This window comes from Muntiacus reevesi, chromosome 2 (assembly GCF_963930625.1).
Source record: "Muntiacus reevesi chromosome 2, mMunRee1.1, whole genome shotgun sequence".
Lineage (NCBI taxonomy): Eukaryota > Metazoa > Chordata > Mammalia > Artiodactyla > Cervidae > Muntiacus > Muntiacus reevesi.
In genome coordinates, this window is record NC_089250.1 from 140,599,687 (window position 1) to 140,626,315 (window position 26,629).

At 46.1% G+C, this 26,629-nt stretch overlaps 1 protein-coding gene across 1 annotated transcript in view; it reads right to left on the reverse strand.

Annotated features, from left to right (window-relative positions):
* Positions 1-26,629, reverse strand: part of TLL2 (tolloid like 2) — a 134,475-nt gene that overhangs the window by 90,549 nt on the left and 17,297 nt on the right. The window contains exon 2 of the mRNA XM_065920056.1: positions 9,063-9,173. Within this exon, the coding sequence (XP_065776128.1) occupies positions 9,063-9,173 (111 nt within the window). The remainder of the gene's footprint in view (positions 1-9,062; positions 9,174-26,629) is intronic.

Consider the following 26,629-nt stretch of genomic DNA (forward strand, 5'->3'; position numbering starts at 1 on the left):
GGGATTTGTGAAGCACAAAATATCAAGTCCAATATAAGGAGGGAAAAAGAAGTCCCCAAGACCTTGTTCCCAAGCTCTGGAGGAGACAGCAGAAAGGATGAGTAAGATTGCTCCCGACAGCTTCTTGTTCCTCTAAGCCAGTGACCCCAGCAAGAGTGACCACCACATCTCACCCAGATGATGTTTTCTGATGTGACAGAAGACAGTTTTGAACCCAACTGTCTCCATCTCAGCAAGCCTAACCTGCCATTCATCCATAAGCTCAGGACACTGTCCCATCTACAGGATGTTGCAAGGAGCCACCACTGCCCCCACTTCTTTCCTGGATGCTGGTCAGTTAGTAGCTTGCCCACCACCAATAAAGATTAATGAAAAGCTGAAGCCATGTCTACCCAGTGTGGGAAATGTCTCCATGGGAGGACAGTCAGAAAAACCACAGCCTATTGATGGGGCTGCTCAAAGCAACCCCCACTCACAAGTTCTCTCAAGGGCCTCACGGCTAAAAATGTGTCCAGGAACAGCGACATGTTGGGTCCCTTGGAAGGCAGGACCCAGGAACCCATGTGGTATGTGTGGGTCTCTCATGGGTACGCTTTAGCCTTTTGTGCCTAAATTTAGCCCCTCAATGCTCAATGGCCTCTGCTTCCTCTCTTTTCTCCAGCTTGAAGCACAGAGCTCAAATACAGAGTTCAAACTGGCTTGAAAGAAGTCAGGATGTGGTTTCATGAGATCCTCTATTCAGAGGAGACTCTGAGACCAGGTGATGGTAGCACATACCCCTATGAGTCACAGACAAAGTAGGAGAAGGAACTCAAGGACCCTCTGCAGGGTCCATCTGTGAGTGATAAGGCCTAGTTACCCCAACTTAAGTCTTGGACTCTCTCCAGCTGATTTATTATTTTGAACCATTTTGAACAACAGTTTGCAAGCAAACTGTTTGAACCAAACTGTTGGGCTTATGTGGATGTCCTACACAGATGGCAGGAGTTAAGAGTAAGGTTGGTTCCTTAAAAAGAGATGGACGTGGCCCAGTGGCTCAAAAATAGACAAGGTGGGAAACGTCACCTTCCATCAGAGCCAGTAAGTAATTAAAGCCATTTCCCCTTCCAGAGTCTTCATTACAAAGAGCAAGAAATCAGATCCATTACCCGGATAGAGAGAACTGCAAGATGAGATTTCCTCTCCAAGTTTCTAAACATTTGCAGAGATTAGAATGTTCAACTTCACTTCCTGGACGTTTTAGGACAGAAACAAACAACCAGAAAGTCCCCAAAACGTCAAGCACACAGGCCTTTTCTCCACATCTTCTGTGGTTAGGGGGAGAGGTATCCCAGGATTCAGAAATGGGGTGTCAGGCTCTGCACCCCCACATCAGAGAGGATGTAAAAGGATGAGAGAATGTGTGTGTGCCTGCGTGTGTGACTGTGTGTGTGTCCCGCTAAGTACTTCCTTCACTACACAGCTAATCCGATTAGCAGCTTTAAGAAACTCTGCAATGTTAATTCAAGGGCCCCATTCATAGAACAGCTTGGCCCTTGCCTGCCCAGAACTCCCATTCTTCTCACTGCACATAAAATGCTCACAGAAAGACGTTCTCTCCCTGAAGAATGCACTCTTGCCTCCTTACCCCCACACATAGCTGCTGCCGCTTCTCATGGTGGGGGGAATGGGACTGTCTGAAAATGGGCAGCGGGGAAGAACAGTACTCTCTCCGTCTCAAGCACAAAATCAGGTTGATATTAACAGCACTGTTAACCCAGGTGGCCTCTGAAACCAGCATCCGTGCTGAGTAAAGGGTGTCATGAATCTCCCTAGTCGTAGGGCCCTGGGTAAGTTGTTGGTTGTCTGGACCTTCATTCCTTTTTCTGTAGTGTGGGGACTTGGAGCAGAGGGCATAGCTGGGACAGAAGACTGGAAGGAAGGACACTGGGGGTCTGTACAGACACAATGCCATAGTGTTTCGCTGGAGGATGAAGAGAGGGAAGGGAATGAGTGTGTGGGCTGTGGATAAAGCATCGAGGACCTGTGGCACCAGATAAGGAATGTTTCTGATAAGGGATGGGGAGCCATGGAAGGGTTTTAAAAAGCAGTGCATCAGTTTTCTCGGGCTGCCATGACAAGTTACCACAGAGTCAGCGGCTTACAAACAGGTATCTATTCTCTCCCAGTTCCGAAGGACAGCAGTCCGAAATCAAGGGGTCAGCAGGGTTATGCTCCCTCTGCTCTAGGCTCTAGGGGAGAAACCTTCCTTCCTCATCCTAGCTCATGGTGATTAAGTGATTAAGTGGAAGTCACTCAGTCATGTCCGACTCTTCGCGAACCCATGGACTACACAGTCCATGGAATTCTCCAGGCCAGAATACTGGAGTGGGCAGCCGTTCCCTTCTCCAGGGGATCTTCCCAACCTGGGGATCAAACCCAGGTCTCCCACACTGTAGGCAGATTATTTACCAGCTGAGCCACTAGGGAAGCCCAAGAATTCTGAAGTGGGTAACCTATCCATTTTCCCAACCCAGGAATCAAACCGGGGTCTCCTGCATTGCAGGTGGATTCTTTACCAGCTGAGCTACCTCTCCGCAATCCATGCTGTCCCTTGGCTTGTAGCTACATCGCTCTTCACATGGTCTTCCTCTCTGTGTCTTTCTGTGTCCTCTCCTCTTCTTATAAAGATCCTAGTCACTGGACTCAGGGACCCCCAAATCAAGGATGATCTCAAGATCATTAACTAGATCTTAGATCTGCAAGGACTCTTTTCAAACAAGGTTGTATTCTGGGGTTTGGATAGACATAAATCTAGGAGAACATTATTCAATCTAGTACATTGGTTGCAAGGTCAGGTCCAGGAAGATCACCTGGAAGCAGGATGGGGAAGCAGAAACTGGAGTCAGGGAGGCTGATCTGATCAGAAACAATTACCAATAGCCTAGGATCCTAAGTGACCAGCAAGGGGGCTCCCTTCTGGGGACCCAGAGCCCTCAGTGGCTATTTTTGTGGCCAGCCCAGCACACTGAGTGGGCTCTCAAACTCACCTAGGGATAAGGTCTTGGCTCACTTCCTGGTCCAGAAAGACTCTAGCTCCTTTCCCACGGCCAGCAAAGGCATGGCTACATGCACCCCTGTTGGTTGGCATTCCTTCCTTCTGGCAACATGGCAGACAGGTTGATACCACGGAGGACACAGCCTGGGAGATGGGAAGCCTTGGGTTCTAGTCCTGACTCTGCAACTGGCTGAATTTGGGACACAGGGCACATCTAGAAAATGAGGCAGACCAGGTCATTTCTAGAACAAGGACACTGTTTCATTCAGCAACCAGGAAAGCAGCTCCAAGTTCATAGGAGAGACCAGAGAAAGGAGGTATCTGGGGCCACAGTGCATCCCATCCCCTTCCAGGGATTTAGCTCTGTTCCCACCCCACCCTCCCAAAAACCCAGGGGTAATTACCCACACTTGGAAATGAGATAACCAATATCTAAGAATACATCCTTTCACACATTTGAAAGTACAAAGAGCGGATAAAGGTGTGGTTCCTTTAAAATTTTTTTTTTAACGTTTAAAGATCTATGCAGTGTTGTTCACAGTAGCAATGTCTCTAATAGAAAAAAAAAATTACAGAAAAGGAGAAAAACAGCCGTCAGGTCCATCTGTATAGATTAATTCGATAAATGGTAGCAGAGTTGTACATGAAATGTGATCAACCTCAAAATACCACATTAAAAGATGTCCATGGTATGGTGTTAAAGATGCAGGTTACACAAGAGGGTGTTAAGAGAAATTCCTTTTATGTTTAAAAAATATCTGCACATGATCTGAGTGCAGTAAGGCTGGAAGGGATCCAGCAAACAAATCATGATGGGGGACCCCTGGGGCCAGGATAAAAGGGGATTTTCAGTTTATACTTTTTACAGTTTTGAGCTATTGGACTTTTTTTTTAACAACCAGTGGTATTAGTTTAATCAGCAAAAACAATTTAAAATATTCCCATTATGAAAATAAAATAACTGTTTTAGATAGATGCAAAGTCCTATTGGCCCTCAGAGAAAAGTAATCAAGATAAAAATAACCTTGCATAAAAACACACCAGAAAAACTATATATCTCTAGCTTGGGAATGAGGAAATATCAGGAAGGTTTATGTTTCAAAGGCCTCATGCCCGAGCCCCCAAAGTTCCCTCCTGCACATAACAAATGTCCATCATCCTCTACTTTAACCTTGAACCCACCTAGGTCAGTGTTCTTTCTACAAATACTACTGCTAATAATGAGGAAGAACAGGAAGAGTTGATGTTTATTGAGCATTTCTTATGTGCCAGGCACTGTGCTCAACACTTTGCATGTATTCTTTCCTTTGGTCCTCACAACATCACTCCAAGGTAAGGATTATTACTCTACCCATTTAACAGATGAAGATACTGAGGCCCAGCTCAAGGATTCAAGTCCAGACAGTCCGAGGTCAAAGCTGGTGATGGTGACCAGTGCTTTGACTACACTCCTGAGAGCAATGCCCTGTGGGAGCTCTTCACCCCTAAGGCCAGTGGGAGATGATCCAGGGCCTGCCAGTCTCCATCTACCTCCTCCTTCTCTTGTCTCCAACCTCCTAGATACAAAAGTACTGGGGATCCAAAGTCAAACCTTTGTGGACTCTGTTTTCTCTCAGCTCACAGCAGAGAAGGAACGAGAAGACAGATACTCAGGTTTTTAGAGCATGAGGCTCACCATGGCAGCCTTAGGAGAGCACCATGAAGGAGTCAGAGGCAGGGCTGCTAGGCTTCCCTTCCCTGCACATCCTTGAGGCAACCTCCCAGACAGGCAACTCTCGGGCAGCTAGTCATTCAGCTGGCATGGTGGCTGGCCACAGCCCAGCCTCTCTTTGAGGTCTCTTACTTAAATTTGCAAGCCTGGGTCCCCATGCTGTGCCATGGCAGGTTCCCCAAGGACAGCAGGAGGATTGCTGATAGGAGCCACCCTGAGCATTCGTGATGATGCTGCTGTGCAGGTCTGGAGGTGTGAGTGGGGTCCCCAAGCTGGAAAGACCAAGACCCAGAGGTCTCCCTGGGTCCTGCGTGGTCACCTCCACCTGCTTTCCAAATCAACATGTACCCACACAGCTGTAAATTGGTGTAACCACTTGGGAAATCTGCCTGCATCTCCTAATAACTTACAAATACCCTGTGACCCAGGAATTCCACTCCTGGGTACATAAACAGAAATGAGTGCTTATGTCCACAGAAAGGTAGACACAAGACTGTGAGTAGTAGTTTCAGTTATCATATCCCTAAACTGTCAACTGTCCAAATGGCTCGCAATGGAATAATGAATAAAGTAGGGTATTTTCATGCAGGAGAACACAGCACAAGAACCAAAGAGGACAAACCAGAGCTTCACACACAACATGGGGGAAATTCCACAGTCACAAAACTGAGGAGGAGGAGACACAAACACACACTGCATGGGTCCATTCATGTCGTTAAAATGCATCCGTGTGGAGAGGTCAGACAAACGGCTGCCGTGGGGTGGGTGCTGGGGGGGGAAGGGGGCATGAGAGGGAGTCTCAGGGTTCTGGAAATATTCCATCCTTTGGTCTGGGTGGTGGCCACGTGGACTGGACACAGAAAAGTACATCATACTGCATGTCTGAGCTATGTGAAGTTCACTGATTTTTTGTTTGTGTTGCACAGCTCATGGGATCTCAGTTCCCTAACCAGGGATTGAACCCGGGCCATAGCAAGGTTCACTAGTTTTAAGTACTAAAATAATATAACAAAAGTGAAGTGAGTGACAGTTGCTCAGTTGTGTCCAACTCTTTGCAACCCTGTGGACTATACAGTTTGTGGAATTCTCCAGGCCAGAATACTGGAGTGGGTAGCCATTCCCTTCTCCAGGGGATCTTCCCAACCCAGGGATCAAACCCAGGTCTCCTGCATTGCAGGTGGATTCTTTACCAGCTGAGCCACAAGGGAAGCCCAAAAATACTGGAGTGGGTGGCCATTCCCTTCTCTAGCAGATCTTCCTGACCCAGGAATTGAACCAGGGTCTCCTGCATTGCAGGTGGATTCTTTACGAGCTGAGCTACCAGGGAAGCCCAATATAGCAAAGAAGAAAATTTAAAAAAATTAATCACACAAAACTTACAATCTGATCAACTTCTCTAGGACACTAGTAAGAATCTGGTGGGGAGCACGGATGGGGGGGCATATATGATGAGCTGGAATGACAGAATTATGAAAAGATGCTTCCTTTGGTTGGAGTTCAATTATGATGTGACTTACACACCAGGCAAATAACAGTGCGAGAAATAATTTGGATTCCAAAATCCCATTTAAAATTCAAATGGACTTTTCAAATCATACAGGAGAAATCTCTTCAAATCCAAAGAAGTGAAAATCATAAAGTCGGACACAAAAGAAGCTCATTCCTCCCTTCTCCCGGCCACTGGCGATGAGGACCTCTGACCTCCTGACAGCCTTTGCCGTCTTGCCTTCCCCTCCACCCTACATCCTGTGTGGAGCTTGGCCTAGCCCTTGCAGCTGCTCATGCTCCCCATGAGCCATGGCAGTTGCCCCCCACTGTGCTGAGCACAGTCCTACTGCCCCCCCGACCACATAAAGAGGGAGCAGACCTTGGACAAGAAGGGAGCTTATCACCAATTCAGTGGAGGTTGCCATCCCATTTCCCACCCCAAGAATGGCCCCTCCCTCAGTATGGAATGTCCTTCTCAACCCTCCGACTCCTTCTCCAATCTGGGAATCCCGTCCACCTCCCAGGACCCCCTCCTCTGGGAAGCCTTGCTGACTTCCTGCTCCCAGCAATGGGACCAGTGCCTCTCAGTGTCCCTACTCCCCCTGTGCTTCCTGGGACCTCTACCTCTAACTCTTCATTCATTTTGCATCTATTTCCTCCACGAGCTGGTGAACCCTTAAGAGACACCTCAGTCTATACCTTCTCAGGATTCGGCACTAGACCTGGCACAAAATGAACACTCAGTAGAGGTTTCAATTAATAATTGAGTTAGTGAGTGAATGAGTGAACTCGGACCACACCCAGAAATATGAATACAATGTATTCTCCTTCCCTCCCAAATGAATACAGATTCCAGGGCCTTTGGTGCCAGGAGATGCTGAAATGGAGAATTGGTAAATTAGTTCTAGCGGAATCTTTGAGCTGTGCAATGCACTCAGCGGTGGGGGGCTTTGGGGATGTTCTTGGATGCCACCAAGTTCATCAGCAGAGGGGAAGGGGTGGTCCTGACAACCCCTCTTCCACCATCACCACCAGCGAGCAGCATGGTAAGGCTACCCAAACATCCAGCCAGGAACCCAGCAAGGTCAGGGGAGCAGATGGGATGTGGATAGCAGTGATGGAGGGGACTCCATCAAGCTCCCCCAGCCACAGATGAGCGAATTACATTTCCATTCAGAAACATTAGGCAGGACTCCTGCAGCCCTCAGAGGAAAGCCCCAGCTCTTCAGGGCCGTAGACACCGGGTACTATGGGAGTTGCCTCCACTCTGGGCACATTCCCACCCACCCTGTCAACAGGCACCTTGATCATCTACCCCAATTTCTCCAGGTGCATCTATCTTCAATAGCTCCCCAAAGAGCCACCCTCCAGTGACCCACATCTTCCTCTGTTCCCTAAGTCAGCCCCTTTCAAACTCCCTGTCTCTGCACACAGCCTCTCCTCTGGCTGAAATGTCTCTTCTTGATTCTTCACCTAAGGAACTCCTATTCATCCTTCAAGACACAAGGCAAGAGTGTCCATCCCCATGATGACCTTCTTGGCCCCACTGCTCTTGATTCGTTGTAACACTTGCCCTGAGGAATTACAGTTTATCTATCTACACTTCAGTTTCATTCTGCTGGATTGGGTGCCTTAGTGATTACCTCTGTCATTGCCTGAGAACATGCCACGTGCCAGGCACCAGGTTAGCCCAGTCCTTTTGAAGTAAATCCTCCGAACCCCCATTGACGGGTGTGCTGGTTTCATCCTCATTTTAGAGACAGGAAGACTGAACTTTGAGATGTCAGTGAGCTCGTCCAGGTCTAAACTCTGTCTGCCTGGCAAGAAAGCTCTCCTTGAAGGCGGAGGCCACATGTTACTCCTCTTTCTCTTACCAGCACTGCATTAGACCCATGAGAGGTGCTAAAGAGGGAAGTATGCAGTATCATAATACAGTAGCAATATCATCAGTTATGCAAGATGAATGTTCTGGAGATCTGCTGTATCACATCGTGCTTGCAGTTTCCAGTACTGTGTTGTAGATTGAACATTTTGTTAAGACAATAGATCTCACGTTAAGTGTTCTTACCACAATTTTTTAAAGCCTCAAAAGAAAGGAAGGGAGGGTGGGTAGAGGGGTCACAGGCAGCACAGAAAGTGTAGCATCTGACACACAGGAGCCTTGGTCACTGTCAGCCACACAGCCTATCATCTCCCACAACGCAGAACCCTGGGCTTCTTTCTAAGAATGGAGATTCCACAGAGGGGAGGCGTCTGAGTACAGTGGGCAGGGAGGTGAGGAGAACTCAGGAAACCAGTCTCACTACTACTTACCCCAAGGTGAAGGCACGGAAGGAGGGTGGGAGAGGTGTCATCGCAGCGTATTCGCCTTGTCAGTGTCCTGGCCCGGGGGGATTTCCACCTGGTTTGTCGGCCAAGCAAGTACACAATACCCCTGCTCCCTCGCCATCTCCCCCGCAAGCAGCTTCCAACTACTGATCAGCACCAGCATCAGCACCATTGCCCTCGTGGAGCCTCTCCAGGAATCCCCTCCATTTGGGAAGCGCTAGACCCCGAGGCCGAGTCCTAAGAACCCATGTTGAGTTCAAGTCTCTGAGCTCAGGGTTGAACCTTTGGATAAAGAGGCAGATGGAGGCTTTCTTGAAAGGACAGGAAATTTCAGCTTCCCAGCCTGCAATGGAGAAGGTGTGGTCCCTCTGGTTTTCCACTGACAGGTGGGCCCTGGACCAATAGGCCAGATACCAATGATCTGTGGTCAACATCTACCCGTGTCCGAGTCCCCAGCCCTTCCCTCCACGGCGGGGGTGGAGGGGACCCCGTACTTACCTGTGCCATGTCCCATGTCTTCCACTGACTGCTTGACCCAGTCATGGGCTTTGTCGATGTGAAATAACTTCAGGTCCTCTTCATCTAAGGCAATGTCTCCCCAAAAGACAGCTGGGAAGGAAAAATAGAAGCATACCAATTTAAGCTGGAGATCAAAGAATGAATTTACTAGTGGCCCAGAGGGTATTGGAAGCTAAGTAGTAAACTCTAGAAAAGATAGTCCATCCAATCAAATTTCTCCCCGAGCCTAAAAGTTACGACTGGTAGAGACAGAACAACAGATAATAAATCTGTGCCTCAAAGTCACAGGGCTGAGGCCAACTGCACTGAAGATTAAAGGCCTAGGTCAGGAAAATGCAAAACCAGAGTGAAATATTGTCTCACGTCTGTTAGAATGGCTGTTACCAAAAACACTAGAAAAGGAAGTGTTGGCAAAGATGTGGAGAAAAAGAAATCTTTGTGGGGACTTCCCTGTGGTCCAGTGGCTTAGACTCTGAGCTCCCAGTGCAGGGGTCCTGGGTTTGATCCCTGGTCAGGGAAGTAGATCCCACATGCTGCAACTAAGACCCAGCACAGCCAAATAAATAAATATTAAAAAAAAAAAAAAGAAACTTTTGTGCACTGTTGGTGGGAATGTAAACTGGTACAGCTCCTATGGAAAACAGGCTTCCCTGGTGGCTCAGTGGCAAAGAACCCACCTTTGAATTCTGAGGACACAGGTTCAATCCCTGGGTTGGGAAGATTCTCTGGAGAAAGAAATGCCAACCCACTCCAGTATGCCTGCCTGGGAAATCTCACTGAAAAAGGAGCCTGGCAGGCTACAGTCTATGGGGTTGCAAAAGAATTGGACAAGACTTAGTGACTAAACAACAAAAACTCTGGAAAACAATATGGTGGTTTCCCCTCAAAATGAAAAATAGAACTATTATGTGACCTAGCAGTTCCACTTCTGAGTACTTATATAAAGAAAATGAAAACACTGATTTGAAACAATATCTGTATCTCCACATTCACTGCAGCATTATTTACAATAGCCAAGATACGGAAACGGAAACAACGTTAAGTGTCAGCCATGAAAAAGAACAAAATATTGCCAGCTGCAACAACATGGATGAATGTTGAGGGCATTAGGCTAAGTGAAATAAGTCTGACAGACAAAGACAAACATCACGTGAGATCACGTGATCTCTTTTACGTGCAGAATATATATATTCCACATGAAAGCTTATATGTATATATATACATACATGGTTGCCAGAGGCAGGGAGTGGGGTAGGTATGGGAGAAATAGGTAAATTATTTTTATTGTTTTTATTTTGTTGTTGTTTAAATAAGTTGAATTTAAAAAAAAAAGAATCGAGCAATTCATAGTGGGAATGAAAAGAAATGGAGAGAATCTGGAAAATCAGGAACTTCAGGAGTTGGAAGAGCCAGCCTATTCTTATCACTAAACAGTAAAAGAAAAACTGAGAAGGCCTTTAAGTAACAAAGAGTGATTAAAACTCAGGCTCATGGTGCAGAGAACTGGGAACCCTCATTCAATGCCAGCAGGGATATAAAATGGTATACTCCCTATGGAAGGTTTCTGGCATTTTCCTACAAAGTTAAATTTATCACAAGAGCTAGCAATTTCACTCCTAGAGATCTCCACAAAGGAAATGAAAATATAGGTCCACATAAAGACTTGTGCTCAAATGTTAACAGCAGCCTTATTAATGTGCTGTGCCTAGTCGCTCCGTTGTACCCAACTCTTTGCAACCTCATGGGCTGCAGCCCGCCAGCCTCTAGAAACCTTATTAATAATTGCCTCAAACTTAAACACAACCTAAACGTCTATCAACTGTTGAATGGATAAACAAAATGTGGTCTATCTATACGATGGAAAACTATCTAGCAATTAAAAAGAACAAACTTTAAAAAAAAATAAAGAAGTCTTGACACATGCTACAATACGTGATACTAAAAAAAAACATGCTAAGTGAAAGAAACCAGATGCAGAAGACTACATCTTATACGATTCCATTTATATGAAGCATCTAGAAAGGCAAGTTTATAGAGCTAGAAAGAATAGTGATTGTTTGTGGCTGGGGGTGTGGATGAGATCAGACTATAAGTTGCCATGAAGGAATTTTTCCAGGTAGTAGAAATGTTCTAAAACTGGACTGTGGTGATGGTTTGCACAACTACCGATTTGCTTAAAATTTTTAAATTTACACTTATTTTCACCTTGTTGAAATGTGTAACAAAGTTGGATCAGTCAAAGATGGTTTCCAGCTGAGGGTCCTGAGCCCCTCCCACCTTCCTGAAGATTTAGCTCAAGTCCACAATACACTGCCACCTTTTCCTCAAAGGAAAAACATCCTTGTCAATGATGGCATTCATAGTGTAGTCAGGAGCACGCCTCACATCTGAGAGCACGGAAGCAAGAGGGCGGAAGGCAACGGAGTATATTAACAGGACCTGGGAAGACTTCAACAAGCCAAGGAAGTAGCACAATGATGTTCAAGCTTTTGTGCCCACATAAACCAAAATAATTTTTCAAATATTTTATTTATTTATTTATTTTGACAATGTTAGGTCTTAGTTGGGGCATGTGGGATCTAATTCCCTGAAAGTGAAAGTGAAGTCACTCAATTGTGTTGGACTCTTTGTGACTCTGTGGACTGTAGCCCACCAGGCTCCTCCGTCCATGGGATTCTCCAGGCAAGAATGCTGGAGTGGGTTGCCATTTCCTTCTCCAGGGGATCTTCCCGACCCAGGGATTGAACCCAGGTCTCCCTCATTGTAGGCAGACGTTTTAACCTCTGAGTCACCAGGGAAGCCCTAATTCCCTGACCAGGTATCAAATCCAGGCCCCTTGCATTGGGAGCATGGAGTCTTAGCCATTGGACCAGAGGGAAGTCCCCCAAAATAATTTTTAAAAGCCACATATCCTTATGTATATTGTAAGCCTAACATTAAAGAATTTCCCCCATGAGTTTAAATACATTTTAAATTTTGTTCACAAGAAGTAAAAAAAAAAATAGTGAACATTTTATACAATGAAGATTATAATTATAATAAATGCTTCAGAATGTGATTTGGTAAAATAGATTTAACCATATTATTGAATAGCACATGCTACATCAGAAAGAAAACAAGGAAATATTCATCTTGGGATTTATCCACATATCTTGAAATAATGAAAGTCCAGCAACCATATCAGTTATACTTAAAAGAATCACTGTCATTAACTTAACTCTATTTAAGTTGTTTTGAATTCAAAACATTCCACTAAGCACCATGTATCCCCCTAAACAGAAATTCATACAGATAGGAAAAGATAGGAGAATGCCAGGTCTAAGATGCCTTGCTGTTTTTAGTCACATTCAACTCTTTGTGACCCCTGGATGGTAGCCTACTAGGCTCCTGTGTCCATGGGACTCTCCAGGCAAGAATACTGGAGTGAGCTGCCATCTCCTTTTCTAAGATACCTTGACTCATCATCAGAGAAGGCTGCTCTGTGACCAGTCATTTCTCATTTTCCCTTTACTGCTCAGAGGGTTTTGTACCCCAGGATGAGTGACAAGTGATGCTCTCTTTGGTAAAACTGGGGAGGGGCCACCATGACCAGGGCATCCTCCAGCAGTTTTAATACAGAATCTTGTGTGGAAGCTTTAGAATCTGGATATTCATTCCCCTAAATTCTCTGCACAGTGCACCCCTTGCTAAGCCTCTGGTACCCCTGCACACACCAATTTGCAAACCAGAGAGTAACTGAGGTCAGGGCAAGGGAGATTCCTAAGTCAGAGGGCTGCCGAGAAACTCCTCCCGGGCTTACTTAGCCCGCTTTGGTCTCCATCTGGTTTCCAGCCCTTCAGTGCTCAGCACTCAGGAGTCCTCCTGACTTCAAAGGGAAGGAGTCCCAGGCTGATTCCCACATAAGGAATTCTTCCTGAAAGCACTCCCAGCCTGCCTGTGTTGTATTGTTCACCTGGGGAGGTAGGTTGATTAAAAACATGTAATTTTAAGCCAGAGGAATCCTGGGTTCAAATCCTATTGTGGCCATTTGATAGCTGTGTGACCTTCAACAAATCATTTGACCTCGCTGAGCCTCAGTTTCCTCATCTTGAAAATTACCTACCTTGCAGAGTTGGCGAGAACTAAATGAGGTAGGTGTGTTAATTTAAACACTCAGTATGACAGGTCCTGGCCCTCAGGGAGCATTCAGTGAAGAGTCATGTCACTCTAATTTTCACTGAGTTCCCTGTCTTTCTCCTACTCTGCCCTGTCTTCATCCAGAAGCCCCTGCCCTGTGAAGCTCACTCAGCTCCCAACAGCCATATCCCTGCATGAAATTATTCCTCCCACTCCTGAAACATGCCTACCTTTATCTGCATTCCTTTAGGAAAAACAGTCCCAACCAGACCACATCAACCAGACCACAGGAGCTAAATTTTGTCTGTGCATCTACCTAACAAATATTTACTGAGCCCATAAGTGCAAGGGTGGGGGTAAAGGAAGTGAAGCTGGGGGTGTGGGGAAGAAAAGTATTTTCTATAATGCTTTACAATTAATATTGGATTGTCCATATGCAATAATTCTTGACTTTTCTCATTCCCATTTTATAGATGAAGAAACTAGATTCCAAGAAGAGAATGACTTGTTTGGGGTCACACAGCCAGCGAGTGACAGAGCCAGAACAACCAAACCCAGGCTTTTTTCAGTTCCCACATTTCCTTCCTTAGCTTCCCGTTCTACCAGATTCCAAGTGCCTTGAGGACAGGCTCCAGTTGTACACATATTTCATATAGCAAATCTCATTTTATATACACTAAGAAAAGTCATCATATAGATGCTCTGGCTAAGAGTGGAGGTACTGAATGAGATAAACTGTCCAAGTTGTGCCTGTGTAACCATAAACAAACAACCTCTCTGAATCTCAGTTTCCTCATCTTTCACATGAGAATAAATAATTATAATAGCTTCCCCACAAGGTTGTTGTGAGCATCAAGTGAGATACTGTTAGTAAAGCTGGCACCAGGCACCACTGGGTAAATATAAGATGCTCAGCTGAGCTGCACCTTCAGACATGAAGATCCTCAGCAATGGCTCCTATTAATGGCGATGGACAGTGAGATCAAGAGAGGCTGTAACAGGTATGACCCCTCCCACCTCCACAAGGGGGTCATTGACTTACTGCTAGCACCCAGCCCAAGGCAGCCCTTACCCACAGCCCCACAGAAGGGGCTGGCCCAGCCTGCCCCTGGGAGCACACACTGGGAAGACCACAGGGTCTGCCACTGGACTGTCCATCTCAGGACCCAGAGAGCCCCCTCCCACACCCAGCCTAGCCTCCTCTCCTGTGGTCCTGGAGGGTCCCTGACACCACGTCTGATCTCACACACTGCCCTTCTGTCTAACGGATGCTGTCTCAGAATCCTAAAGGCAGCTCCTTTGTCCCTCAAGGAAATCAAACCAGTCCATCCTAAAGGAAATCAGTCCTGAATATTCATTGGAAGGACTGATGCTGAAGCTGAAACTCTAATACTTAGGCCACCTGATGTGAAGAACTGACTCCTTACAAAAGACCTGATGCTGGGAAAGATTGAAGGCAGGAGGAGAAGGGGACAACAGAGGATGAGATAGTTGGATGGCATCACCGATTCAATGGTCTTGAGTTTGAGCAAACTCCAGGAATTGATGATGGACAGGGAAGCCTGGCATGCTGCAGTCCATGGGGTCGCAAAGAGTCGGACACAACTGAGCGACTGAAATTGTCCCTCAAAGACACAGTCCAAGAAGGCTGCTGCCTGTCACCTAGATGCCTCTCCTAGAATGATTTACCAGCACTGCACTGGGCTCTGGAAGCTCCCCAACATCAGGATTCAGACCAACTGGTACCCCAGAACAGAAGTCCAGAATCAGGTTGTCATCTCCAGTCCTACCCTGATCCCGTTCCATAGACATGAGCATGTTGTGGAGAGAGGCTGAGTGATTTGTTCAAAGTCCCTGAACAAGGCATTTCACAGAGCCAAGGCTCCAGTCCAGGACAATTCTCATCATGCTGTCATCTGAACTAGTACAGTAGAATCTGTCCACATGCATCTGGGAGCCAAGAGTGAAAATCCCAATGCCAAAGGGGGAAGACATGGGCTTTGGATATTCAAAATAAGCCTGAGGCAACAGTGGGGAGCCATCACCCCAGACTCCAACAACGTGCATGCTCTTCTGCACATAGTTCCTTCAGCGATCTCAACCAATGCCCCATAGGAGAACATAAGAATGCTCAGGAGTCAGTTTGGAGGCAGGTGTTGTCACTCTGGGATTCCCCAGAGGTCACAACTTCATGTCAAGAAAGAATCACTGTGGTTTTATGGCTCCTCCTCTGGCAGAAAGGCACAATAAATAGCAGACTGAGGAAGGAAGGCAGGATGTAAACATTTACTGAGCCAAGCACACAGGATGGGCTCTGTTTGCAAGAGAAGGATGCCACCAGAGCCTCCAGCCAGGCTCCCATCCTCAGAGGTGGGCTCCATCTGACTGCAGGGACTCTGAGGGCTGCATCCATGGAGTTGCAGAGAGAGTCCATCTCTGAAACAGCCTGTCCTCTGAACTAGTCAAAGCCTCTGTCTCCTGTTTTTTTCCAAGATAACTCTTGCGGGTCTCTCCTGAATGGACTGGAGGGTCCTTTTGTTCCAGAAGAGTCACAGGATGTTCTACCACACCTGAGCCATTCTGAGTCCTAAGGCGAGGCCATTCTACTAGAACTTCTCCTCTACAGTTTCATCACGTTCAGTTGCTCAGTCATGGCCAACTCTGTGACCCCATGGAGTAGCTCTCCAGGCTCCTCTGTCCATGGCATTCCCCAGGCAAGAATATTGGAGCGGGTTGCCATTTCCTTCTCCAGGGGATCTTCCTGACCCAGGGGTTGAACCCTCATCTTCTGCATTGGCAGGCAGATTCTTTACCGTTTGAGCCACCAGGGGTCTCATCACAACAGAAGTTAATTAACTTCTGTCTTCGAAGTTTCATGAAGGCAAGGACTGTCTGCCTGCCCTGTAGGTCCATCCTTAGCACAGAGAGCAGGAAACATGTTGAATGAAAGCCTTGAGGAACTTCAGAAGACTGTCTTCTGGCCTGAGTCTCTACACCCAAAGATGAAATCTGAGGCCCAAAAAGAGCTTCTTGACCCTCCTTTAGGGGTTTTTTTTACATATGAAATAGAAAGAAGTACACATTCTCCTATAGGGATGGTCACTATGTCTCTATCCAACAGACTAAGGCTTGTCAGAAAATGAAGACAGGCCATTAGCTCTTAACCCTATAGGAGATAGTCACCAAGCCACTCTCAAGATGAGCAAAAAGTATTATGCACAAAACTCATGTTGAATACCTACCCACCATAAAACCAGGACCCAGGGTACCACTAGAAGGCCTGTTAATGTGGGTAGAGATTTTTGTCTACTTTATTTTGCTACAAATATCCCTAGTGCCCAGAACGATGTCTGACATTGAGAGTATACTCACAAAATATTTATTGATAAATTAATGAAAGGTAAGTGTGTTCCAAATTCTATTTATGTAAGCTCAATGCCCAAAGCCAGGCTAAATTATTCCTCAGCCACCTGCCTGGAAAGTAACCAGGTCTCCTTCCTTTTGAAACGACAGGCATACCTGAAAACATTAAACTGGTGAATTTTCAATAGATAGTGAGTCTTGTTTCCTGCATGCATTCTGCCATTGTGGCCTCAGGGAGGGAAGAAGGAAAAGGCTACTTCAGAGAAGGAGTTGGATATGACCTGGGGAGTCCCCATCAGCAGAAGGGTGAGAAGGAAGCCTTCCACGTCAGAGGATAGGAATGGGCCATGTGGTGTGAGGGAGCCTGTGCAGACAAGGCTCTTAGGCAATTCTCCAAGGTATAGCCCAGTGCGGTTGCAAGTCTAGAAGAAGCCACTCATCCACCACACACAGGGGCAATGGGACAGTGGCAGTGGAGGGCAATGTCCAGAGACGTGGGCCAAGGGTGCTTCCAAATCTGGTCCCCAGCACCCGGTGTCTGGGACTCTGGGTGCTCCCACACGCCTAGGGAGGATGCAGGGGTGTCAAGAAGGCCAGCGGAACAGCAGAGGCCTGAGGTCAACAGGACAGGCCACAGAGGATGATTGACAACCAAAGCCAAAGGATTGAGAGTATAGCGTTCACCAGCGAGATCAGCATGTCAGGCTGAAATGCCCGAGCTAAGCAGATACCCCTCAGTATTTTATATCATTTTAATTAATTTAAATTGCCACATGTGGCTAATCGCTATAAGTATACAATATGTGCATGCCTGCATGCATGGTCAGTTGCTCCAGTTGTGTCTGACTCTTTGCGACCCTATGGACTGTAGCCCGCCAGGTTTCTCTGTCCATGGGATTCTCTAGGCAAGAATACTAGAGTGGGTTGCCATGCCCTCCTCCAGGGAATCTTCCCAGCCCAGAGACTGAATCCATGTCTCCTATGTCTCTTGCAGTGCAGGCAGTGTCTTCACCACTGAGCCACCAAGGAAGCCCAAGTAAACAATATCAATAATATAAAATAAAATATTGTATAATATACAATGCAATAATATAAAATAATAAATTCTGTTTAAAATAGCAGCAAAAAAGGATCATATATCTAGGAAAAACCTTGACACAAATAGTAGTACTATGTTGGGACTTCCATGGTCCAGTGGTTAGGACTCCAAACTTCCAATGCAGGGGTTACAGGTTCAATCCTTGGTCAGGGAACTAAGATCCTACAGGCTGAAGGGTGAAGCCAAAAAAAAAAAGAAAAAAAGGTAGTACCATGCTGACATTGTAAAATTCTACTAAAACCTATAAAAAGTGACATGAAAGGGAAGACATACTCTGTTTCTGAAATAATGTGTAGGTTTAACATATTTTAATCAAAAGTCCAATAAATTTTTTCCTATTATTTACAAAAGAATATTAAAGTTCATCTGCATAATTAGGTGATTAAAAATGAAGGAGAAAAGTACCAAAGGATGACTGGCCTCATCTAACATGAAAATTCGTTATAAATCTTTGACAAACTAGCAACATGGCATAGTCTGGAAGCAATCCCTAGTCTATATAAGAAAATGTATATATGACAAAAGAGGTCTCACAAATTTGTGGAAAGAGGAGGATTAATCAACATCAGTGAATTACATGGAGACAATGGGTTAGCTCTTTGAGGAAAAGTCAAGTTGGTTTTGAACCTCTCACCAAAATAAATCACAAATAAATGATCCAAATCAACATATCAGCTGAACAGTATTTAGAATCTAATGAGCTAAGTCTACACATTCAAAACACACAGCTACTGAATGGTTACCAAAAGGCAAGACCCGTCAGCCTCCTAAGAGAAGACTCTTGAAGGAAGGATTCCTACCACTTAGGTAACTTTCTTCTGTCACCACCGACCCCTGGCTACTGGCAACCCACTCCAGTATTCTTGCCTGGAGAATCGCCACTGTCAGAGGAGCCTGGCAGGCTACAGTCCAAGGAATCACAAAGAGTTGAACACAAGCGACTGAGCACACACACGCTAGACGGGCAGCATTGACCTCATCTTGAAACTTGACAGAAACACCCACTCCCAGGGCCTGTCCCAAAGCTGCTGAATCAGAAGCTGCATGATAACAGGATCCCCAGGTGGAGCGTGTGCACAGTGAAGTCTGAGAAGCACTGACTCAAGTTCCCAGAGGCTTTGCATCCAGCAATCACGCCCCTGGGGCCACGGGCTCTCCTCTACACCTCTGAGCCTGTCATGCCTGTAAGGAAAAGGTCAAGCAGAGTAATTCTTCACAGAAATGTATAACATGGGTGTATAGGCCATAGGAAAGATCTAAAATGTACACCAGTGAAAACGCTATCTTTTTGGCTAACAAACACATGAAAAGATGCTCAACATCACTCATTATCAGAGAAATGCAAATCAAAACCACAGTGAGGTACCATCCCACGTCAGTCGGAATGGCTGCTATCCAAAAGTCTACAAGCAATAAATGCTGAAGAGGGTGCGGAGAAAAGGGAACCCTCTTACACTGTTTGTGGGAATGCAAACTAGTACAGCCCCTATGGAGAACAGTGTGGAGATTCCTTAAAAAACTGGAAATAGAACTGCCATACGATCCAGCAATCCCACTGCTGGGCATACACACGGAGGAAACCAGAATTGGAAGAGACACGTGTACCCCAATGTTCATCACAGTACTGTTTACAATAGCTAGGACATGGAAGCAACCTAGATGTCCATCAGCAAACGAATGGATAAGGAAGCTGTGGTACATATACACAATGGAATATTACTCAGCTATTAAGAGGAATGCATTTGAATCAGTTCTAATGAGGTGGATGAAACTGGAGCCTATTACACGGAGTGAAGTAAGTCAGAAAGAAAAACACCAATACAGTATATTAATGCATATATATGGAATTTAGAAAGCTGGTAACGACGACTCTATATGTGAGACAGCAAAAGAGACACAGAGATAAAGAACTGACTTTTGGACTCTGTGGGAGAAGGCGAGGGTGGGATGATTTGAGAGAACAGCATTGAAACATGTATATTACCATATGTGAAATAGATCACCAGTCCAGGTTAGAACATGAGACAGGGTGCTCAGAGCCGGTGCACTGGGACAACCCTGAAGGATGGAATGGGGAGGAAGGTGGGAGGGGGGTTCAGGATGAGGGACACATGTACACCCATGCCTGATTCATGTCAATGTATGGCTAAAACCACTACAATATTGTAAGGTAATTAGCCTCCAATTAAAATAAATAAATTAATTTTTTAAAAAAAGAAAATGCCATCTTTTCCAGTCCAGGCTAACCCCAATGGACCTCCAACCTGCAATTCAGGGAGTTGTCACCTGGTGGTGGTATTTAGTTATGAAGCTCTGGACACTGACTATCAGGAATAAATTATGAAATACAACAGGAAAACTGCTTTTCAGAAATCAAAAATAGAAACCTTGAAAGTAGTCAAATAAAAATTAAAAGCTATTAAATAATAAAATTGAAAATAAAAAAGGAGGCAGTTTAAAGAAGTACTTTCTAATGATGTATAATCAAGGAAGTGCTGATATCTAACAGCTGGCTAGGGGAGAGGAAAGTCTTATTTCTCTGGTACAAATACGCCCACCGTGGCTGACTTCATGGTCACAGAACACGGAGATGAGGACACGTCTACATTGAGCTCTCACAAGCAGGTAAGAGCCAGCTTCAGCACACTTCTGTAATAACAGTCAGTCAGTTCATTTCAATTGCTCAGTAGTGTCTGACTCTGCGACCCCATGGACTGCAGCACCCAGGCCTCCCTGTCCATCACCAACTCCCAGAGTTTACTCAAACTCATGTCCATTGAGTCGGTGATGCCATCCAGCCATCTCATCCTCTGTTGTCCCCTTCTGCTCCCGCCTTCAATCTTTCCCAGCATTACGGTCTTTTCAAATGAATCATCTCTTCGCATCAGGTGGCCAAAGTATTGGAGTTTCAGCTTCAGCATTAGTCCTTCCAATGAACATTCAGGGCTGATTTCCTTTAGGATGGACTGGTTGGATCTCCTTGCAGTTCAAGGGACTCTCAAGAGTCTTCTCCAACACCACAGTTCAAAAGCATCAATTCTTCGGCATTCAGCTTTCTTTATAGTCCAGCTCTCACATCCATACATGACTACTGGAAAAACCATAGCCTTAACTAGATGGACCCTTGTTGGCAAAGTAATGTCTCTGCTTTTTAATATGCTGTCTAGGTAATAAATAACTGTAAAGTCTCTCAGTTTCTACAGTTATGTCATGTTCCCCATCTGATTCCATGAGCCTGATTCTCAAGGCTGCAAAAGATGACCATGACCTAACCCTTGCAGGAAAGTCCCATCACAGAAGGTCCCATCTCAGGGTCCCCATAGCACAGCATTTTGACTGAAGCACATAGAACTCTGTCCCAGGGATCAGGATAAATGCCTCCTATACATTAACTTCAAAGGAAGGCCCAGAGAGGAGGTAGGAATTGGCCAAGGTCATGTAGGTAGGATGAGGCTTCATGGGTGTTTTAAGTAAAAAATGCCTCCCTGATTCCCAAATCACAGCCCCCTCCACCAAGTCAACATCTCCCAAAGTTTCAGATTCTAAGATGTTAATAAGAAATACTATTGTAAACAAGCAGACCCTACAAGGCTTTCTCAGAATAGACCCCCACCCATGTCCTCCACCTGCCTTTTGTCTGTAGAAAAACTTTAGTCAAAGTATAAATTTCATCAGAGATGTGAGAAAAGGCAGAAAGAAAGGAAAACAATCAAACAAGACAAAATAATCTTTAGCCATTAAACAAAGTCAAGGACCTTTAGTTCTTCCTCAAGGACTATAGATAATATTCTGAACCATGTCCTTTGAGTTGTTTTGCAGATACTGAAACCCCCACCAGGAGGAAGATGTTCACTGTATGCTGCCCACAAGCATGTAGACCCCAGACCAGTTGGAACCGGAAGGTTGATGATGCTGACTCCCAATTACATCACACCAATCAATCAGAAGAATGTTCATGAGCTGATCAGGCCCTCTCCTTGAACACTGAGACTCCTCACTACCCCTCCAGGGTGAGACACACAGTCTTGAAGGTATTAGCCAGGTATGGCTGCCTTTGCCTGGCAAAACAATAAAACTTCTTAAAATTTATTTTTATTGAAGTATTGTGAAATTGCAATTTTGTGTTAATTACTGCTTTTCCATTATGGTTTATCACAGGAAATTGAATATAGTTCCCTGCACTATACAGGAGGACCTTACTGTTTATGCATTCTATATATACCAGTTTGCATCCAACCCTCTCCCACCCCCTTCCTCCTTAACAACCACCAGTCTATTCTCTACGTCCCTGATTCTGTTTCTGTTTCATAGATAGGTTCTTTTATGTTTCTGGCCACACTGCATGACTTGCAGGATCTTAGTTCTCTGATTAGAAATCACACCCAGATCCCTGGCAGTGAAAGCACTAAGTCCTAACCACTGAACCGCCATGAAATTTCAAACTATTTCTTTCCACTTCACCCAAAATTCATCCCCAAGATTTAAGCCAGCACTGGCCAAATTTCAGCAACACTATTTAAACTGCTTTCTTAATTTGTAGATATAGCAAAACAGAAAAAGATAGACATAAAGAACAAACTGGTGGTTACCAGTGGAAAGAGAGAATGGGGGAAGGCAAGATAGGTGCAGGGAATTAACAGGTACAGACTACAATGTATAAAATAAATAAGCTACAAGGACATATTGTACAGCACAGGGAATACAGTCAAATTTTATATCTACAAATGGAGTATAACTTCAAAAATTGTGAATCACTATGTTGTACACCTGAAACATAATATTGTCAATCAATTATACCTCAATAAAGAAAATAAAGTAAAACAAATTAAATAAGATGAACTGCTTTCTTTACTGCAGTACTTCTCAGAGCCTTCTGTTTTTGTTATTCAGTCTCTCGGTCATGTCTGACTCTTTGCTACCCCATGGACTACAGCACGCCAGGCTTCTCTGTCCTTCACCATCTCCTGGAGCTTGCTCAAATTCATGTCTATTGAGTTGGGGATGTCATCCAACCATCTCATCCTCTGTCGTCCCCTTCTCTTCCTGCCTTCAGTCTTTCCCAGCATCAGGGTCTTTTCTAATGAGCCAGTTCTTCACATCAGGTGGCCAAAGTATTGGAGCTTCAGCTTCAGCATCAGCCCTTTCAATGAATATTCAAGGTTGATTTCCTTTAGAACTGACTGGTTTGATCTTGCAGTCCAAGGGACCCTCAAGAGTCTTCTCCAACACCACAGTTTGAAAGCATCAATTCTGCAGTGCTTAGCCTTCTTTACGGTCCAACTCTCACATCTATACATGACTACTGGAAAAACCATAGCTTTGAATATACCTTTCTTTGACTATACTGGGTGCAGCACTATACTAGACCTTTGTTGGAAAAGTAATGTCTCTGCTTTTTAATACACTGTCTAGATTTGTCATAGCTTTTCTTCCAAGGAGCAAGCTCCCCCAAATTATCACAACTCTCAAAGAGAAAGAGAATGCAACATTTGCCAATGTGGTTGCCCTGGAATTCCTCCTCACCGAATCTTCACCTGTGGAGACTGCTGCACTGCTCAGCAATCATCCTAGGACCAGGAGGGGCTACTGGGTCCAACCCACCATGTGATGCCTGAGCGGCCTCTCCTTACACCTCTCCTCCTGTGACAGGGAGCTCAAGGTCTGTTTCTTCCAAACCTAGTGTTCCAATTGTTCTCTCTGGACCAAAAGAAAAGAAAGGGATTGACAACTTTTTTTTTTTTTTTGGCCTTGCTGCGTGGCATATAGGATCTTAATTCCCTGACCAGGGATTGAACCTGCACTCCCGGCAGTGAAAGCATGGAGTCATAACCACTGGACTGCCAAGGCAGTGCCAGGACTGATGCTTCCTGAGCACCAGCCACACACCCAGCTCTCCACACTCTTCTAACCCTCACAACCGCAACTCTGTGCCATCAGCATCACCGTGCTCTTTCTCCAGATGAGGAAAGTCGGCTGAGTGAGATGAGGCAACATGTTCCAGGCCACATCTCAGCTCTACCTCCCATCTCTGCCGTGAAGTGACCCCTGATGCTCAGGCGGGGATGGAAGTGTGGAGAGGAGGAGGGACGAACTCAGCCTCGGGGGTGGGCTGAGTCTGTGACAGGCCTCACAGAAGGGGTGACACTTGAATAGGAGGGTGACATGTAGGCAGAAGTCTGGCAAGTGGATAACAAGGGGAAAAGGGCATGCTGGTCAAAGAGTCAGCGTGTGCGAAAACCCCGAGGGGAGAAACAGCGAGGCACTGTCAGGGCAAGGGCAGAAGTGTCCAGGTGAGAGGGCCTGGCTGAAGTGACGACCAGTCATGTGGACCGTCAATAAGACTGAGATAGGAGATAAGGCTGCAGGAACTGTGAGCCTGGGCAGGGGGGAAAGGAAGGCTCAGACACAGGGAATGGAGCTCCAGCGCCATTAGAACACCCAAGGCGGAGCCGGGCACAGGAGTCCCTCACTGGGTGCAGCACTCCACAGTCTGCATCCCCTCCACCACACATTCTTCCCCACCTGCTGAGGGCAAGGACCTTCAGTGCTAGGACCTTCCGCAGTCACAAATATGGGACCAGTGAGTGAGCGAACACTCCTTGCCCAAGTCCTGAGAAGGCAGGGCACAGACCATCAGCTCTATTTCAGGGGAAAGCCAGGCTCAGGGGAGTTCACGACCAGCCTGTTAGCTTACAACTCTGAGAAAGGGGGAACGCAGACCTCTCGGCTCTGAACCTGGAGCCCGGTTCACTGCCTCATACGGGACCTATTTCTAGAACTGGGATGCAAGGTGGGAGCTGATCTCATGGTCAGCGGTTAAGAGCTCTGTTCCCAGAGGAGCTGCTGGCCAGTCTGGACTGGGCAGTCTGGTGGGGGTAAATGGAGGGGACATAGAGCAGAAGAGGCTAGCCAGAGGGTCCTTCACAATCCTCTCCCCAGTGGTCCCCCTGAAATCCAGGGAGTCTCGAGGGAGGATTCTGGGGATGTTAAGTGGCCCTTGGCTTGGAGCCTACAGAGCTGGGGAGTCTGTGAGCCAGGCAGAAGTCCAGCCAGTCAGAGGGAGACCCCTTCAACTCTGCTGTTGCTTTCTGTCCCCAACCACACCCTCCCCAGGACTGTTTCCCACCACCCAGAGAGCATGAGGCCCAGGGAGGCTGCCACAGCTGGGGGACATCCACTCCCTGCCCAGCTCCCGACAACTCTCCTGCCCATCCCGACCACAGGCGTGCCCCCTCCCAGGGTTCACTCCAAAATCAACAGAGTCCCTGACTTATCCCATAGGAGTGACCTCCAGCAGGTGGTCACCTGATCTCATCTCACCTCACCTCCATCAACCAGGCCAGTCCTTGATTTTCATTTCTACACTTACGGCCTAGCCTTGCAGGAAGTTTGTTTTTCAATTATCCATTCATGGTCCTAATCACAAATGTTCCACAGTACAGGCTGCCTCTCAGACATAAAAGGCCAGAGTTAAAGCAGTAATGGAACCACAGGCATGGTCTACCCTGGGAAGAGGGCGCTGGGAGTCTGCGTGTGACATTGAGCAGGCCACTTCTCCCTTTGGTGGGATTTGTTTCAGCCATACAATGAGACAGCTGAACTAGCTCAGGGATTCTGGAGGCAGAGCCGCAGAACCACAGACCACGTGTTAGAAGTCTCTAAGGAGAGGGTTGATATGCACATTCCCAGGCCCTGCCCACATTTATGGAATCAGAATCTCTAGGGACAGGGTCCAGGAATATGCGTGTTAAGTTCATATCCTGCCCAGCCCCACAGGTGACTCACTCACTGAAGTCTGGACAGCAGTGGAGGTGATGTCTCCAGGTCCCTCTGGCTCCCATGTTGACTTCACTCCAGTTTCTATCAGAGAAGCATAGGGCGTCTACCTAGGACCTACCGTTTGTCCATCCCAATAACCTGACACTGAGGAAGGACCTCTCTAATGCTCCACGAGATGGTCGCCTAGAGGGGAGCAGAGACTTCCAGAAGAGTCTTCAAACCATTGGAATTCCTCTCAGGGAACAGGCTGAGGTGGGGTGGAGGGCCCAGAGGCGGGGAGGGTAACAGGGAAATCCTACCCAGAGACACATTTAGTTCACGTCAAGTTTCCAGCGGAGGGATTTACCAGGTTTAAAGCAGTTTTCTGTGAATCTTTGTCAAAGGAGTGTATGTACAAACAAACAGGGAGGGTTTTTTTTTTTAGTGAAAAGTTAATCGGCTTAAAGTGTGCAACTAAATAAGCAAAGCTTACATGAAAGTGACCCACAGAGAAAGGACCTGATGGAAAGAAAGTTCTAGGAAATACAATATGGCCTCTATGTTCTTTTGTAGTTCCACGCCATAAATATTCATGGGGTGGTGTTAATGGGGTCCGCAGCTCTATGCAACCACAATAGTTTTTTTGTTTATTCTCAGGACCATGAACTTTGAAACCATGAACCTAAATTTCAGGACTCTGCATTCAGGCATGTTTGCAGAGCAGGAGGGGAGAGGTTTAGGCTGGCAGAGGACAGAGGAGAGGAAACGGGAGGACCTGTGAATCATACCTCTTGGATCTTTTGGTTGAGATTAAAGAGGAGAATCTGTTTAGTATGGGAGGCCTCTTGTCTCCAGGGTCTCCAGCTGCTCCAGCCTGGGGAAATGGCCTTCACAGGCAGGGAAGGCTTAGTTACTCAAGCATATGGCAGAGATGGGTGAGGAAAAGAAAATAGTTTAATTGGATCAAACAGATATGTTGCAGGTTCTACATGAACACACACACATACACAAACTAGTTTGAATCATGGGATTTCTAAGATGGAGAGAGTTTAAAAGTCACCCAAGCAATGTCCTTGTTTTCCAAATGAGGAAACTAAGATCCAGGGAGGTTAATTGACTTGCTTAAAATATCACATCTAGAAGCCACATCTGCTGACTATCAACCAGTGATGGCAAATGTGAGACAAACATGCACCCCTCTTAGCCCCTC